This window comes from Mustela nigripes, chromosome 17 (genome assembly GCF_022355385.1).
Source record: "Mustela nigripes isolate SB6536 chromosome 17, MUSNIG.SB6536, whole genome shotgun sequence".
Lineage (NCBI taxonomy): Eukaryota > Metazoa > Chordata > Mammalia > Carnivora > Mustelidae > Mustela > Mustela nigripes.
Genome location: NC_081573.1, coordinates 9,624,894 through 9,636,855, shown reverse-complemented (window position 1 = coordinate 9,636,855; position 11,962 = coordinate 9,624,894). Strand labels below are relative to the sequence as shown.

At 51.7% G+C, this 11,962-nt stretch overlaps 1 protein-coding gene across 1 annotated transcript; it reads right to left on the bottom strand.

The window, feature by feature from the left end:
• Window positions 1-4,725: 4,725 nt before the first annotated feature.
• LYPD3 (LY6/PLAUR domain containing 3) lies at window positions 4,726-9,022 on the bottom strand. Its single transcript, XM_059382004.1, has 5 exons — window positions 8,938-9,022; window positions 8,236-8,367; window positions 7,294-7,464; window positions 6,812-6,973; window positions 4,726-5,717 (listed from the first exon to the last, which is right to left on the bottom strand). The coding sequence occupies exons 1-5, from the start codon at window positions 9,020-9,022 to the stop codon at window positions 5,233-5,235; spliced, it is 1,035 nt and encodes a 344-aa protein (XP_059237987.1). The 3' UTR covers window positions 4,726-5,232.
• Between the last annotated feature and the right edge of the window lie 2,940 nt (window positions 9,023-11,962).

Genomic DNA, 11,962 nt, shown 5'->3' with positions numbered 1-11,962 from the left:
GAGGGAGAAGCAGACTCTGCGCTGAGCATGGATCTGGACACAGGGCTTGATCTCACCACCCTGAGATCATGACTTGAGCTGAAATCAAGAGTCTGACGCGTAACCAACTGATTACCCAGGTGTCCCAATTAATTCACACCCTTAATATCACTATGTAGTCACAGATTCCTGCTTATTTAATGGTTTATAATCCTTCACTATCATTTAGCTTGGTGCTCAACTTGCCCTAGATTCAGTCATAGAGAGCCCCTTTCAGATGTGTCCTTTTGACACAGCCCCACCATTTCTGGACTATTTTCTTACTTTGCAGGTCACGTCTGTTTTAAAGATAAAGAAACTGAGGCACAGAGGACTTGAATAACTTGCCACCTCAGACTGAGGGACCAAGATTTGAAGGCCAGCGCTGTGGTTCTAGAAACTAAGCTCTTACCAGCTCAACCACAGCACGTCTTCACCGGGGCCCGAACCATTATTTCTTGTTCGCAGCTGGATCCCCACCACTCAGTGCGATGCTTGACCCATGGAACATGTTAAATAAAAATTATGAAGGGGTGAGTCTGCTTGTCTCCCTCGCCCTCTGCCCCTCCCCCACCCACATGCACTCACTCTCTCTCTCTCTCTCTCAAATAAATAACTTTTTTTAAAAAATGTATGAAATGAGGGCGCCTGGGTGGCTCAGTGGGTTAAAGCCTCTGCTTTTGGTTCAGGTCATGATCCCAGGGAACTGGGATTGAGCCCCGCATCGGGCTCTCTCCTTTGCAGGGAGCCTTGTCTCCCCCTCTCTCTCTGCCTGCCTTTCTGCCTACTTGTGATCTCTGTCAAATAAATAAATAAAATCTTTTTTTTTAAATGTATGAAATGAATAACTGAATGAATGAATGACCCATCTGTCATATCCCCTAGGTCCTAATTTCCCTCCTTTCCAACGCTAAATCCATTCTGAATGGACATTCTCTCTTGCATGCATGCTGGAGCCCCCAGCCTTGTCCTACTGACAAGGCGATCTGGCAATATTCCCCCTTGCCACCTGCTCACTGCCTAAACCCGTGCAAGTAACCAAAGCTGGAGAAAAATCACACAATCCTGCTGGAAAGTCTTACTTTAAATTCATGACTCATAACCTCCAGTGGGCCCTTGATTCTGCCTAGAAGTCAGCCTATACAGTCAAGTCCGTTCCTTTGCCCGTGCTCTGATTTCACACCTTCTCAGCTCCCCACAAAGCAGTTCCTGTTACCCCCTAACATCAAACAAGTGGGGAACAACTCAACATGACTAGTCTTCAGGGAGATGCACCCCAAAAGCACCACGAGATACTACAACCCATCTACAAATGGGATAACTTTTAGAAGACCTCTGGATGACAGCACAGGCGGATGAGAATGTGGAATGACAGGAATTCTTATTCATTAGCAGGACTGCGACACAGTGCCACCGGTTTTGAAGAGGGTCTGGTAGTTCTTTCCGAAGCTGACCACATACCCATCCTCTGACACAGCAGTTCTGCTGAGAGTTGGCACACGAGCCATGAAAGCTTACATCCATAAAAGCAAGTGGACAAGAATATTCATAGCGGGCTTTATCTATAATAGCCCCAAGCTGGAAACACAGGTGTCCGTCAGTAAAAGAATAAACAAACAACCACGATATTCCACATTCTGTGGAGTGAAAGAAGACTTACACAAATGAGGAAATGCTGTGTAGTTCTGCTTATGCAAATTTTTTTAAAAATTTTTATTTATTTATTAATTTATTTGACAGGCAGAGAGAGAGGAGGAAGCAGGCTCCCCACTGAGCAGAGAGCCCGATGTGGGGCTCAATCCCAGGACCCTGGGATCATGACCTGAAGGCAGAGGCTTTAACCCACTGAGCAACCCAGGCGCCCCATCTGCTTATGCCAATTTCTAAAGATTCAGATGCTGCATACTTGAAATGTAGCTAGTGTGCACTGAAATGTGATATAAGCATAAAATACACAAGGGATTCCAGAGACTGAGTACAAAACCCCCATAAAATAGCTCATTAATAATGGTTTTACATAGATTACTTTTTATAAATGATAATGTTTGTATATATGAGGTTAAAATACATTATTAAAATTAACCACAGCCATGGGACGCCTGGCTGGCATGCAACTTTTTTTTTTTCTCCTGAAGATTTAATTTATTTGAGAGAGAAAGCATGCACAAGAGAGCACAAGCAGGGAGAGAGGCAGAGGGAGAAGTAGAAACAGGCTCCTGACTGAGCAGGGAGCCTAATGCGGGGCTCGATCCCAGGACCCCAGGGCCCCCCTGAGCTGAAGGCAGATGCTTAACTGACTGAGGCACCAGGCACCCCAGAGCATGGTAAATCTTGATCTGGGATTCAGGCCCAGATCAAGATATTGGATGTGGAACCTACTTCATTTAAAAAAAAAAAAAAAAAAGGTGGGGGGGCACCTGGGTGGGTCGGTGGGTTAAAGCCTCTGCTTTCAGCTCGGGTCATGATCTCGGGGTCCTGGGATCAAGCCCTGCATCAGGCTCTCTGCTGGGCAGGGAGCTTGCTTCCTCCTCTCTCTCTGCCTGCCTTTCTGCCTACTTGTGATCTCTGTCTGTCAAATAAATAAAGTTTTTAAAAATTTTTTTAAAACTTTATAAATAAGATTAAAGCAAAAACTGATTACATTTCTAACATCTTACTGGAGCACTGTCTAACTTCTAGAACCAATGAAGGTTTATCTTGATAATATGATAATATTATTCCCCGGGGCAAATGTAGCTTTGTATATCCTGCTATTTATTACTGATTGGGGGCTCAATTCTATAAGGTTTAGATTTAACTTTGCAAATGATAAGAAGATTGATAAACTGCAATAGATTCTTCTCTGGGAAGATGCAAATGATTTCAGATGTGCATGGTTTCTTTCCAGTAGACAACAGAACCCCAACAACACTGGACTTGACAACATCAGGGGTGCTGGAGGGGTTCTGGAGAGGCCAGTACTCCTGCTGACCTCAACTCAGCCGAAACGAAGAGCAGTGGTTTTAAAAAGGTGGGGTGAGGCGAAGATCTTAGGGTATCTGTGTTTACTAATTGGCTTTCCCCCAAAGGAAAAGAAAACTTGCTTGCATCTCCGTGATAGGAGGCCATTTAACAACCTGGATGAAGGCGCCGGCAGCCGCGAGGCTGACATCTTGCTGGGGAAACTGGGAGACAGGGGTGCGAGGTCCTTTGATATGTACATTTCAAAGAGCTGGCTCCCAGGTCCTAGAGAAAGGCATTTTCTGGGCTCTAAAACTAGCTGAGGCTTTTAAGGATAGTTATATACATCTCAAAGGACCAGAGAAAGAAGTTATAATGACAAGTTTTCCAAAGTGAATGCTCTAAGAAAAGCGAGGTTGGGGCTTCTGTGGTTAGGCCATCTGGATTCTGGAAGGGCCCAGGGTAAGAGGGAGGTCAGGGGTTCAAAAACAGAGAGAAGTCTATCTCAAGTTTAGTCAAGCTGAGGGAAAAGTTATGGCCATCTTGGTCACCCTCTGTAAAGGCAGTCCGCTGGGGTCCAAATCTGGGTTCCTGTGCTTATTAGCTGGGTGACCTGTGGCAAGTTTCTCAACCTCTCTGGGTCTGGTTTCTTCATCTTATAAAATGCAGATAATTAATACTTACCTCATAGGATGGTTGTATAAATTAAGTACATTAATCCAGGTACAGTACACAAAACAGAATCTGATACACAGATTACTTGCCGTGGGTAAACTACTTTACCATTCTGAGCCTCAGTTTCCCCAATCATCCCATCTGAGAATGTATATGGAAAATTAAATGTGACTCCGGCTGCAAACACCCTCAGTACAGGCCTGGTATGTGGTTAAGACTTTTAAAAGTGACTAACACAGGGTGCCTGGGTGGCTCAGTCGGTTGAGTGTCTGTCTGCCTTTGGCTCAGGTCAGATCCCAGGGTCGTGGGATTGAGCCCCGCATCGGGCTCCCAGCTCTGTGGGGAGCCTGCTTCTCCCTCTTGTGTTCTCCCTGCTTATACACACACACTCTCTCTCTCTGCCAAATAAATAAATAAAACCTTTAAAAATAATAACTAGCTTTCACAGATTAACCTAGGCCTGTAATGGTAATCAGACCATTAAAAAAAAAAAGAAGAAGAAGCAGGACGCCTGGGTGGCCGGCAGATTAAGCCTCTGCCTTTGGCTCAGGTCATCATCTCGGAGTCCTGGGATCAAGCCCCGCATCAGGCTCTCTGCTCAGCAGGGAGCTTGCTTCCTCCTCTCTCTCTCTCTCTCTCTCTTCCTCTCTCTCTGCCTACTTGTGATCTCTCTCTGTCAAATAAATAAATAAAATCTTAAAAAAAAAAACAAAAAAAAGCAGCAGCCGCCAAACAGATGACAAGGTGGGTGGGAGCTGGGGATGGTGTCCAAGCCATGAAACAAAGCCCCCTTCTGCTCCCAAATGTTGCTAAGAGCCCCATTCACCCTCGTCACCACTTAGTGGTTTCACAGGGCAGCCCCCTCACCAGTGGGATCGCCACAAGCTGGCTAAACCCCAGGAGATGAAAGCAGTTCAAACCTCAACTTCCCCCAGGGCTGTGGTTCTAGATCTCAGCTTCTCTGTTAAAGGTCTTGGCATTCCTGCCTTAGCTCAGCTATGAGGTTACACTGAGAGGTTAGCATAAGAAATGAGTCCTTCAAAACACTATACAAAGGAACCAAACTTTTATTGAGACCTTTCTGTGCCAGAGGCTGATCACACAGGGGCATAAGGCACGGTCCCTGCCCTTGAGGAGCTCACAGTCTAGTAAGGAAGTCAGACGCCCAAACGATTGCCACAGAGATGGGGGGAAGGGGCAGCAGCCAAGCAGAGGAAGGCATGAGTACCCAGCTCTACCCCCCATATTCCAGGTTGGCTGTAAGAAGGCAAAGAGGAAGCTTATCATTGTTTCTCCCATTTTCCCTATGACAGCCCTGACTTTTCTCGGTCCTAGGCACCATGAGGACAGGAAAGAGAGACAGAGATGAGGGAGACGCATTTGCTGCCTTCAAAAAGCTGCAACACCCTGGCAGGATATAGACAACGGTAACTTTATTTCCCAAAGCCGCAAACCAGTGCAGCAGAAGCTGGGGAGAGTAGGGAAGATTGGAAGAACGGGGGCTGGGCCAGCCCAGTCCAGTCCAGGAAAGGGAAGTAGTGTGAAGAGAGGGCGCCCAGGGCCAGGGAATAGGGCAAGATGGTTTCTAGATGGAAAAACTCAGAGTAAGTTGCCAGCAGCCACAGCCAACAGAGGGGCCACCAGCCCAATGAAGGGAGTCACAGAGCCTTTACTATAGGCCACACCTTTTGTAGGGTGATGCCCCATATTACTTCGGTCCTGGTGGCCAGGGGCGCCTTCAGCCACGCTAGATTCCCCTTTCTGGGAGGTCTCTGGATGTACTCCCTGTGGAGAAGTCTGGCTGGCTGGGGCTGAGGTGGGTTTGCTGGTAGAGACGAGTGTGGTTGGGGCTGGGGTAGTAGTGACGGAGGTGGTTGTGGCCAGAGTGGTGGGCTTAGGAGCGGGCAGCAGAACAAGGGGTGGGATTCGAGGAGAGAAAAAGGTCTTGTTGTGGAGATCCGAGTTACAGCGGGACCCCTGGCAGCAGGAGCCACTGAGTGTGAACCCTGGGCCTGTCACCACATCCCGGGTGCAGAACTCGTCCTGGACACAGCCCCGAACAGGCAAGGACACAGTCACATTTGCTGCAGGAGGGAGACACAGGTGGGTCAGTGATGGGAGGGTTGCAGAGCCAGAAGGAAATTTCGGGGCAAGACAAAGGGCAAGAACTCCTAATACGGGGGACAGAAGGGCTCTGCATCCATTAATCCAAAGTCTTATTTCAAGCCCCACTTCCAGAAACTCTGTCCCACTGTCTCTGGCACATGGTGAACCCGGATTCCCACTTTTGAGAAGAAAAGTGAGTAGGATGAACTACAAGTACCACAATACCTTAGGAGAAAAGCTGGGAAAGTATGGACCCGGATACACCTCTCATAAGACCCAAGAGCCCAACAAACTTTCCCCACATCCCTCTCTTCAATTTTCCCCGACTCTCTCCCTTCCACCCCCACCCCTGCCAAAATCAGTCTTAAGAGTTCAGAACAGGGGCGCCTGGGTGGCTCAGTGGGTTAAGCCACTGCCTTCGGCTCAGGTCATGATCCCAGGGTCCTGGGATGGAGTCCCGCATCGGGCTCTCTGCTCAGCAGGGAGCCTGCTTCCCTCTCTCTCTCTCTCTCTGCCTGCCTCTCCATCTACTTGTGATTTCTCTCTGTCAAATAAATAAATAAAAATCTTAAAAAAAAAAAAAAAAGTTCAGAACAACATCTCCCATAATGCACCTGGCAGAAGAGGCATTTGAAGTACACCCCTCAGGGTTCCCTGGGGCAGAGGCCAGGAGGATGAACTACCTCTCTCCTAAGTGGTTAGGTGGGCGGCCCTAACCTAAACCCTAACCTAAACCCAGCCCTTTTAAGGAGCCAGAGCTCGAGTCCCTGCAATCGAGAAGCTTGGAGGCTTACATTTCCCACAGCGCATCGTCCCATTGTGCACCTGGCAGGCCTCTACGGAGATGTATGTCCAAAAAAGACTCTAGGACAAAAGCACCCGTACCCCCACACCACGTCGGGGGTAGAGCTGTGTTTCTCCTGCCGCTCTAGGCGAAGGCGGGAACTTAGGCCTACCGTTTCCAGAACGTGCTGGAGGTGGGGGAACTCTGGGGAAAGGGCTACCCACCGCCAGTGAGGCCTCCGAGAGGCTACCACAACTCCCGCTGACCCCATGCCCCCCACTCGCTCACCTGCCGTCAGGGTGACGTTACCGTCGAAGCAGCCCTTGTAGACGCGGTCGCTGGCGTTGTAGCAGCTGACGACGGGCGGCGCCGTACCCTGGCACGCCTCGCGGCTCAGTCCCACGCAGCTGTAGCACTCGGCACCGTTGGGCTGGTACGCGCTCTCATTGCCTGCGAGGGGAGCGCGTTGGAGGGAAGGGGTCCAGAAAGCTCCGCAAGCCCAGCTCAGCCCGAGGGTCCCTGCAGCCTAGGTCTCCGCCCCTAGCCCCGCCCAGAGCGTGGCCCGCCCCCGCCTGTCGCCCCTCTCCTCCCGCATAGCCCCACCCCTAGCGTCCCTCCCCACGCGGCCTCTGGCGACGAAGCCCCGCCTGCCGCCGCGTGACCCCGCCCCCAGCACGTGCCGAGTTCTCCCGCCTCCAGGTTGGGATCATCCTAGTGGCTCAGCGGTGGTGTGGCTCCGCCTCCGAGCCTAGGGCCCCGCCCCCACCGACCTGCGGGGTTCAGAGCTCGGGACGTGAGGTTGAGTTTGGTGTTGCAGCGGTCCTGGGAGCACTGCTGCAGCTGGATGAAGGCCAGTAGCCCGTGAAGGTCCAGGCCGCGGTCATTCTTGCCCGGGAGTCCCGAACCGCAGCCCCGCACTGCCACCGAGAACTGCCCGTGGACTGCGGAGAGGGGAGGGGGCGGAGTCAGGGGCGGGGCTCGGGGCGGGGCCTCGAGTGGACCCCACCACCACCAGCAGAAGAGAGCCGAGCCAGGGTCGAAGGGCCGGGGCCTCAGAAAGCCGATCGCAGGGGAAGAACGACAGACGGAGGGGCAGATCCTCAAAGAGCTGAGTCGGAGGGAACAGACAGGCGGACGGACAAAACCGAGAGGGGAGGCCCAAGAGTGCAGTAGGACGGGGCCGGGCGATAGAGGGATGGAACCGCACAAAGAATCTTAAGAAGGAACTGGGAGACTGACAGAAAGGGCACAGGAGCAGAGACAGGTGGGACCTCCCAGGAGCTGTAGCCTCAGATGGGGGCCGGATTCCCCTCGGGGGTGGGTTAGTGGGAGGCAGCCTCAGTCTAGGGAACCTAGGAGGAGACCTGCGGAGGGGTCTGCATCGTCACGGGATAGAGGGTTCTGGCAGGGACAGGGTGAGTAGGGAAATCTGGTGGGGGGGTGGGGGGGGACAAGGCAGAAATGGAGAGGGTGTGCCCTCGAAGGGGACTGGGTCCCAAATCCGGGCTCTCCCAGCTCACCCCACTCAGGCAGCACCTGTCAGCCCCGCGCCCTAACGGCGTGATTGTGTTGAAGGGCTCCAACCTGGCTGAAAGGGATGCATGGAGGGCGTTGAATGGATGTGGACAAATTCAGAAGGGCGGGATAAAAGGAGGCGGGGCCTGGCTTGGGGAGCTTGAACGGGTACGAATGGACCAGAGGGCCCCACTCACTGGTCTCCACCGCCCCCACGGCCTCTGTGCAGACTTTCACGCCCGGCGCGCACTTCACCGTCTTGGTCTTCTGCGGAGAGCATCCGTCATCTGCTTTCTGCACACAGCTGTAGCACTCCAGGGCCTGCGCTCCTGGGGATGCGGGGCCGAGCAGAACTAAGGGATCCCTACCGAAGCCTTCTCCCAGAAAGCAGAAATAGTCCTTCCCATGCCCTCTGTCCCCGGGACGGGACAATGCTGTTGCCCACCGTTTTCCAGGACAGGAGTAAGGAAAACCTCCCCACCAATCTGGTGCCCCTCTCCTTTAAAGCACCCTATGCCTGCAGTGGGAACATCCTTCCCACAGCCCCTTATGCTCCAGATGGGGGATCCCTGCTATGGATGAGAGGGACACCTTCCCACAGTTCTCCGTTCATGGTGGCAGAACTCTTCCCACAGTCCAGGCGGCTCAGCGAGGGATCACTTCCCACTGCCCCTTCTGCCCAGGGCAGAGGGTCCTTCCCACAGCTCACATCTGCTCAGGATGGAAGAACCTCCCCCCAGGGAGGAATCCTCCCCATAGTCCCTCTGCCCAAAGTAGGGGATCTCTCCTACAGCCCCTTCTGCTCAGGATGGAAGATTGTCCCCACAGCTCTCCTTGTAGGAGACAGCTCCTTCCTAGGGCCCCTACTGTACCCCATCCATCCCCTCCAGCAGACCCACCTCCTCCAAGAAGGAGCATCAACAGAACCAGCCAGCCCGTAGTCCGAATCACTGCCTGGGCGCCTGCTTTCCTGGCAGGGTCCATGGCTCCGTCCTGCTCCCTCAGCGTTCCCCCTGGGTGTGCCGCCTCCCAACCTGGGCCCTCTTACCTGAGCCCAGGATGAGTAACCTCCCCCCAGGCAACCCTGGCCTTGCCCAACCAGGCCAAATCAGCGTCCGCAGTGGGGCGGGGTGCCCGCCCCTGGGTGCGTCACCCACAGCTGCTGAAGAGGGAAAGAGGGGGAGTCAAGGTTCCCTGACTGTTCCCAGGAGAAAGTCTGTGTTTGGGAGGGTGACGGGAGAGGGGAAAGCACTGAGGCTCAGAATGGGAAAAGGGTCTACTCGACATGCAGCACTCCAGAAATATGTAATGAGTACTTAACCGTGGGCAAGCTTTGGTTTGGGCGACTGTTGGAGGTTAAGACGAAACCGGTGCCTGTCCTCATGGAGCTCAGTCTGATGACAGATATTAAGTAATCACACAAACTGTTATACACAACTGGAAGGATGAAGGGAGAAGTGTAGGGAGCTCCGAGGAGGTATGGAGTCTAGGGGTGGAGGCTGGCTGGTCCGTGAAGCTTGCCGGAAAGTGTCCTTTAAGCTGTGGTTCAAAGGCGGGGGCTGGGGGGGATACAGAGCTCCCTTACAAAGCAGGGGGAACTCAGAGGACAAAGAAGAGGAAGGCAGACACTGAGGCCGAAAAGCCAGGCAGGGGCTAGAACGGCCACATCATTACAGGCCCCGTGAAGAGATTTCAGTGAATTCTGAGAAGAGCGGATAAACGTTACGAGGGTCTCAATCTCCCGGGACAGGGAGATGTTACAATCAGACTTACTTTTTAATATGATCAAAACCTGGAAATGAATGCAAAGATCCATCAAGAAGGGAACGGAAAAAGAATGAGTGGGTCACTCAGCCCGTGGGATATCACTCAGCAGTGAGAAAACAAGCCAACCACTGGTGTCTGCAGCCCCATGGAAGAATCCCGAAAACTTTACGTAGAGCTCAAGAAGCCTTACACAAATAAAACATACTGTGTAACTCCACTGACATGAGGTTCTAGAACAGAATAGGGATTCCATTGTCCCAAAGGAGCAATGGTGATGAGGCCCACTCTCTTCCTCCAGGCAGTAGTAACACGTGTGTGCAAATCTGTAAAGAATTACCCAGCTGGGGACACCTGGGCCTGGGAGGCTCAGTCGGTTAAGTAGCTGCCTTCGGCTCAGGTCAAGATCCCACGGTCCTGGGATCAAGTCCCATATCTGACTCCTTGCTCAGCAGGAAGCCTGCTTCTCCCCCCTGCTTGTGCTCATGCACGCTCACACACTCTCTCTCTCTGATAAATAAATAAATAAAATCTTAAAAAAAAATTACCCAGCTGTATACTTATATACTAAATATACATTATACTTAAAAAAAAAAAGAAAAAAGGAAAGAGGGAGAGAGAGTAAAAAAAGGATGTCACTGTGTCCTCTGTGGAAGGAGCGAGAAAGCCAGGAGAACAGTGAGGGAGCTGGGCAGTCTTCCAGGTAAAGAAGAAAAGCAGCCCCTGACATCAGAGAGTTGGTGAGGCACCCACACTGAGGCCATGGGGTTCTGTTACACACCAACACCAACACAGAACACCCAACCCAGACAGAGCCACACCGAGATGTGCTGGAGGGGGACACGCCGAGGACCACAGCAGGACCACAACTGAATTCAGAAGCAAGAACATCATGCAAACCGCAAAATGACTAAGCATCCCCATATTCAGGCTCATATAAGTGACTGCCTATGTTACGTTATACTACGTTAAATAATAGCATTTATATAGATTATGTTTATTATATAATAACATTTATATTATTATACTATATTATATCATTATATAAGTTACATCTCTAACGTTTCTTTGTTTCTCCTGGCTCATAGATAAGGTTTATCTATGCTGGCGGAAAAAGAGCGGCTGTGTTCATAAAGATATTATCTATTCCCCAGACCCCGTTGGGCACCCCGATTCCCAATAATGAGTAGCACCTCAGTCATATAGGTGACGTCACTTGGCATCATGCTGAGACTCTCAGAGAGAAAGTGAATGACTACTTGTGAAGTCATCCGGCACTGGCCCCTGCCTTCCAGCCTTGAAATCCCAGCCCCACTTGGGGTTTTCTGTGTGACCCCGAGGAAGTGTCTTCACCTCTCTGAGCCTCTGAGAGATCTGTTTTATAATAAAGGAAGGAATGGCAAAGCATCAACTCTGAAATCGGACAGACTGAAATTTTAATCCTGCCTTTGCCCTCCTCTTGCTGTGTGACCTCAAGCAAGTGGGACTCCCTCTCTGAACTTTAGCTGCCTCCTTTGCCACAAGGACCCAGAAACCCCTACCTACTGAAGGATGGAGGGAGGCATGGTAATAATACTGTAACTATTGTGTGTTGACAAGCAGAGGCCCTGCAGGCCCCAGCTGCGTGGGAGAGTTTCAGGGAGGAACCCCAACTAGCAAGACCAGAAGAACTAGGATCTTGGGAGGGAGTGGTACCCAGGGTGGGGAGTCTCCTCTTGCTCAGGCCTGCCTGGATCCTGGGTGCTGACCCCCACCTGGCCCAGGCCCAGAGAGCAGAGGGAGGGTTGAATGTGGGGCCTCTCCTTACACTTGCTCTGGGATTCTTCCCTGCTCCTATTCCCAGAGGTCATGGCAAAGTGGTTTAGAACCTGGCTCCCCAGATAGGTGAACAGAGAGGTCAGTGTGGAGGCAGTCCCTGGCTCTGGAGGTCACGTCAGGGCCTCAGACAACCTTGGGGGCATATCCAGTATGGTTTCCTGTCCTCTGGGCCAAGGGAGGCCCTGAGCCCAGTGACATTCCCGGTCTATCTTTAGACCCACTCCTTCTGGGGACATACAATCTGGGATGTGTCAGGGAAGGGGTGGGGTTAGGGGCAGGGCTGGCTACATAATTTGTGGGCCTCAGTGAAAAGTATAAATATGGGGACCAGGTTCAAAAGGC

Coding starts and splice junctions, on each gene's coding strand:
- LYPD3 (XM_059382004.1), bottom strand. CDS start 9,022: ATGGACCCTGCCAGGAAAGCAGGCGCCCAGGCAGTGATTCGGACTACG. Junction 8,368..8,937: donor GATGCTCCTTCTTGGAGGAG/GTGGGTCTGCTG, acceptor CCGCATCCCCAG/GAGCGCAGGCCCTGGAGTGC. Junction 6,974..7,293: donor CCGAGCTCTGAACCCCGCAG/GTCGGTGGGGGC, acceptor CTCCCCTCGCAG/GCAATGAGAGCGCGTACCAG.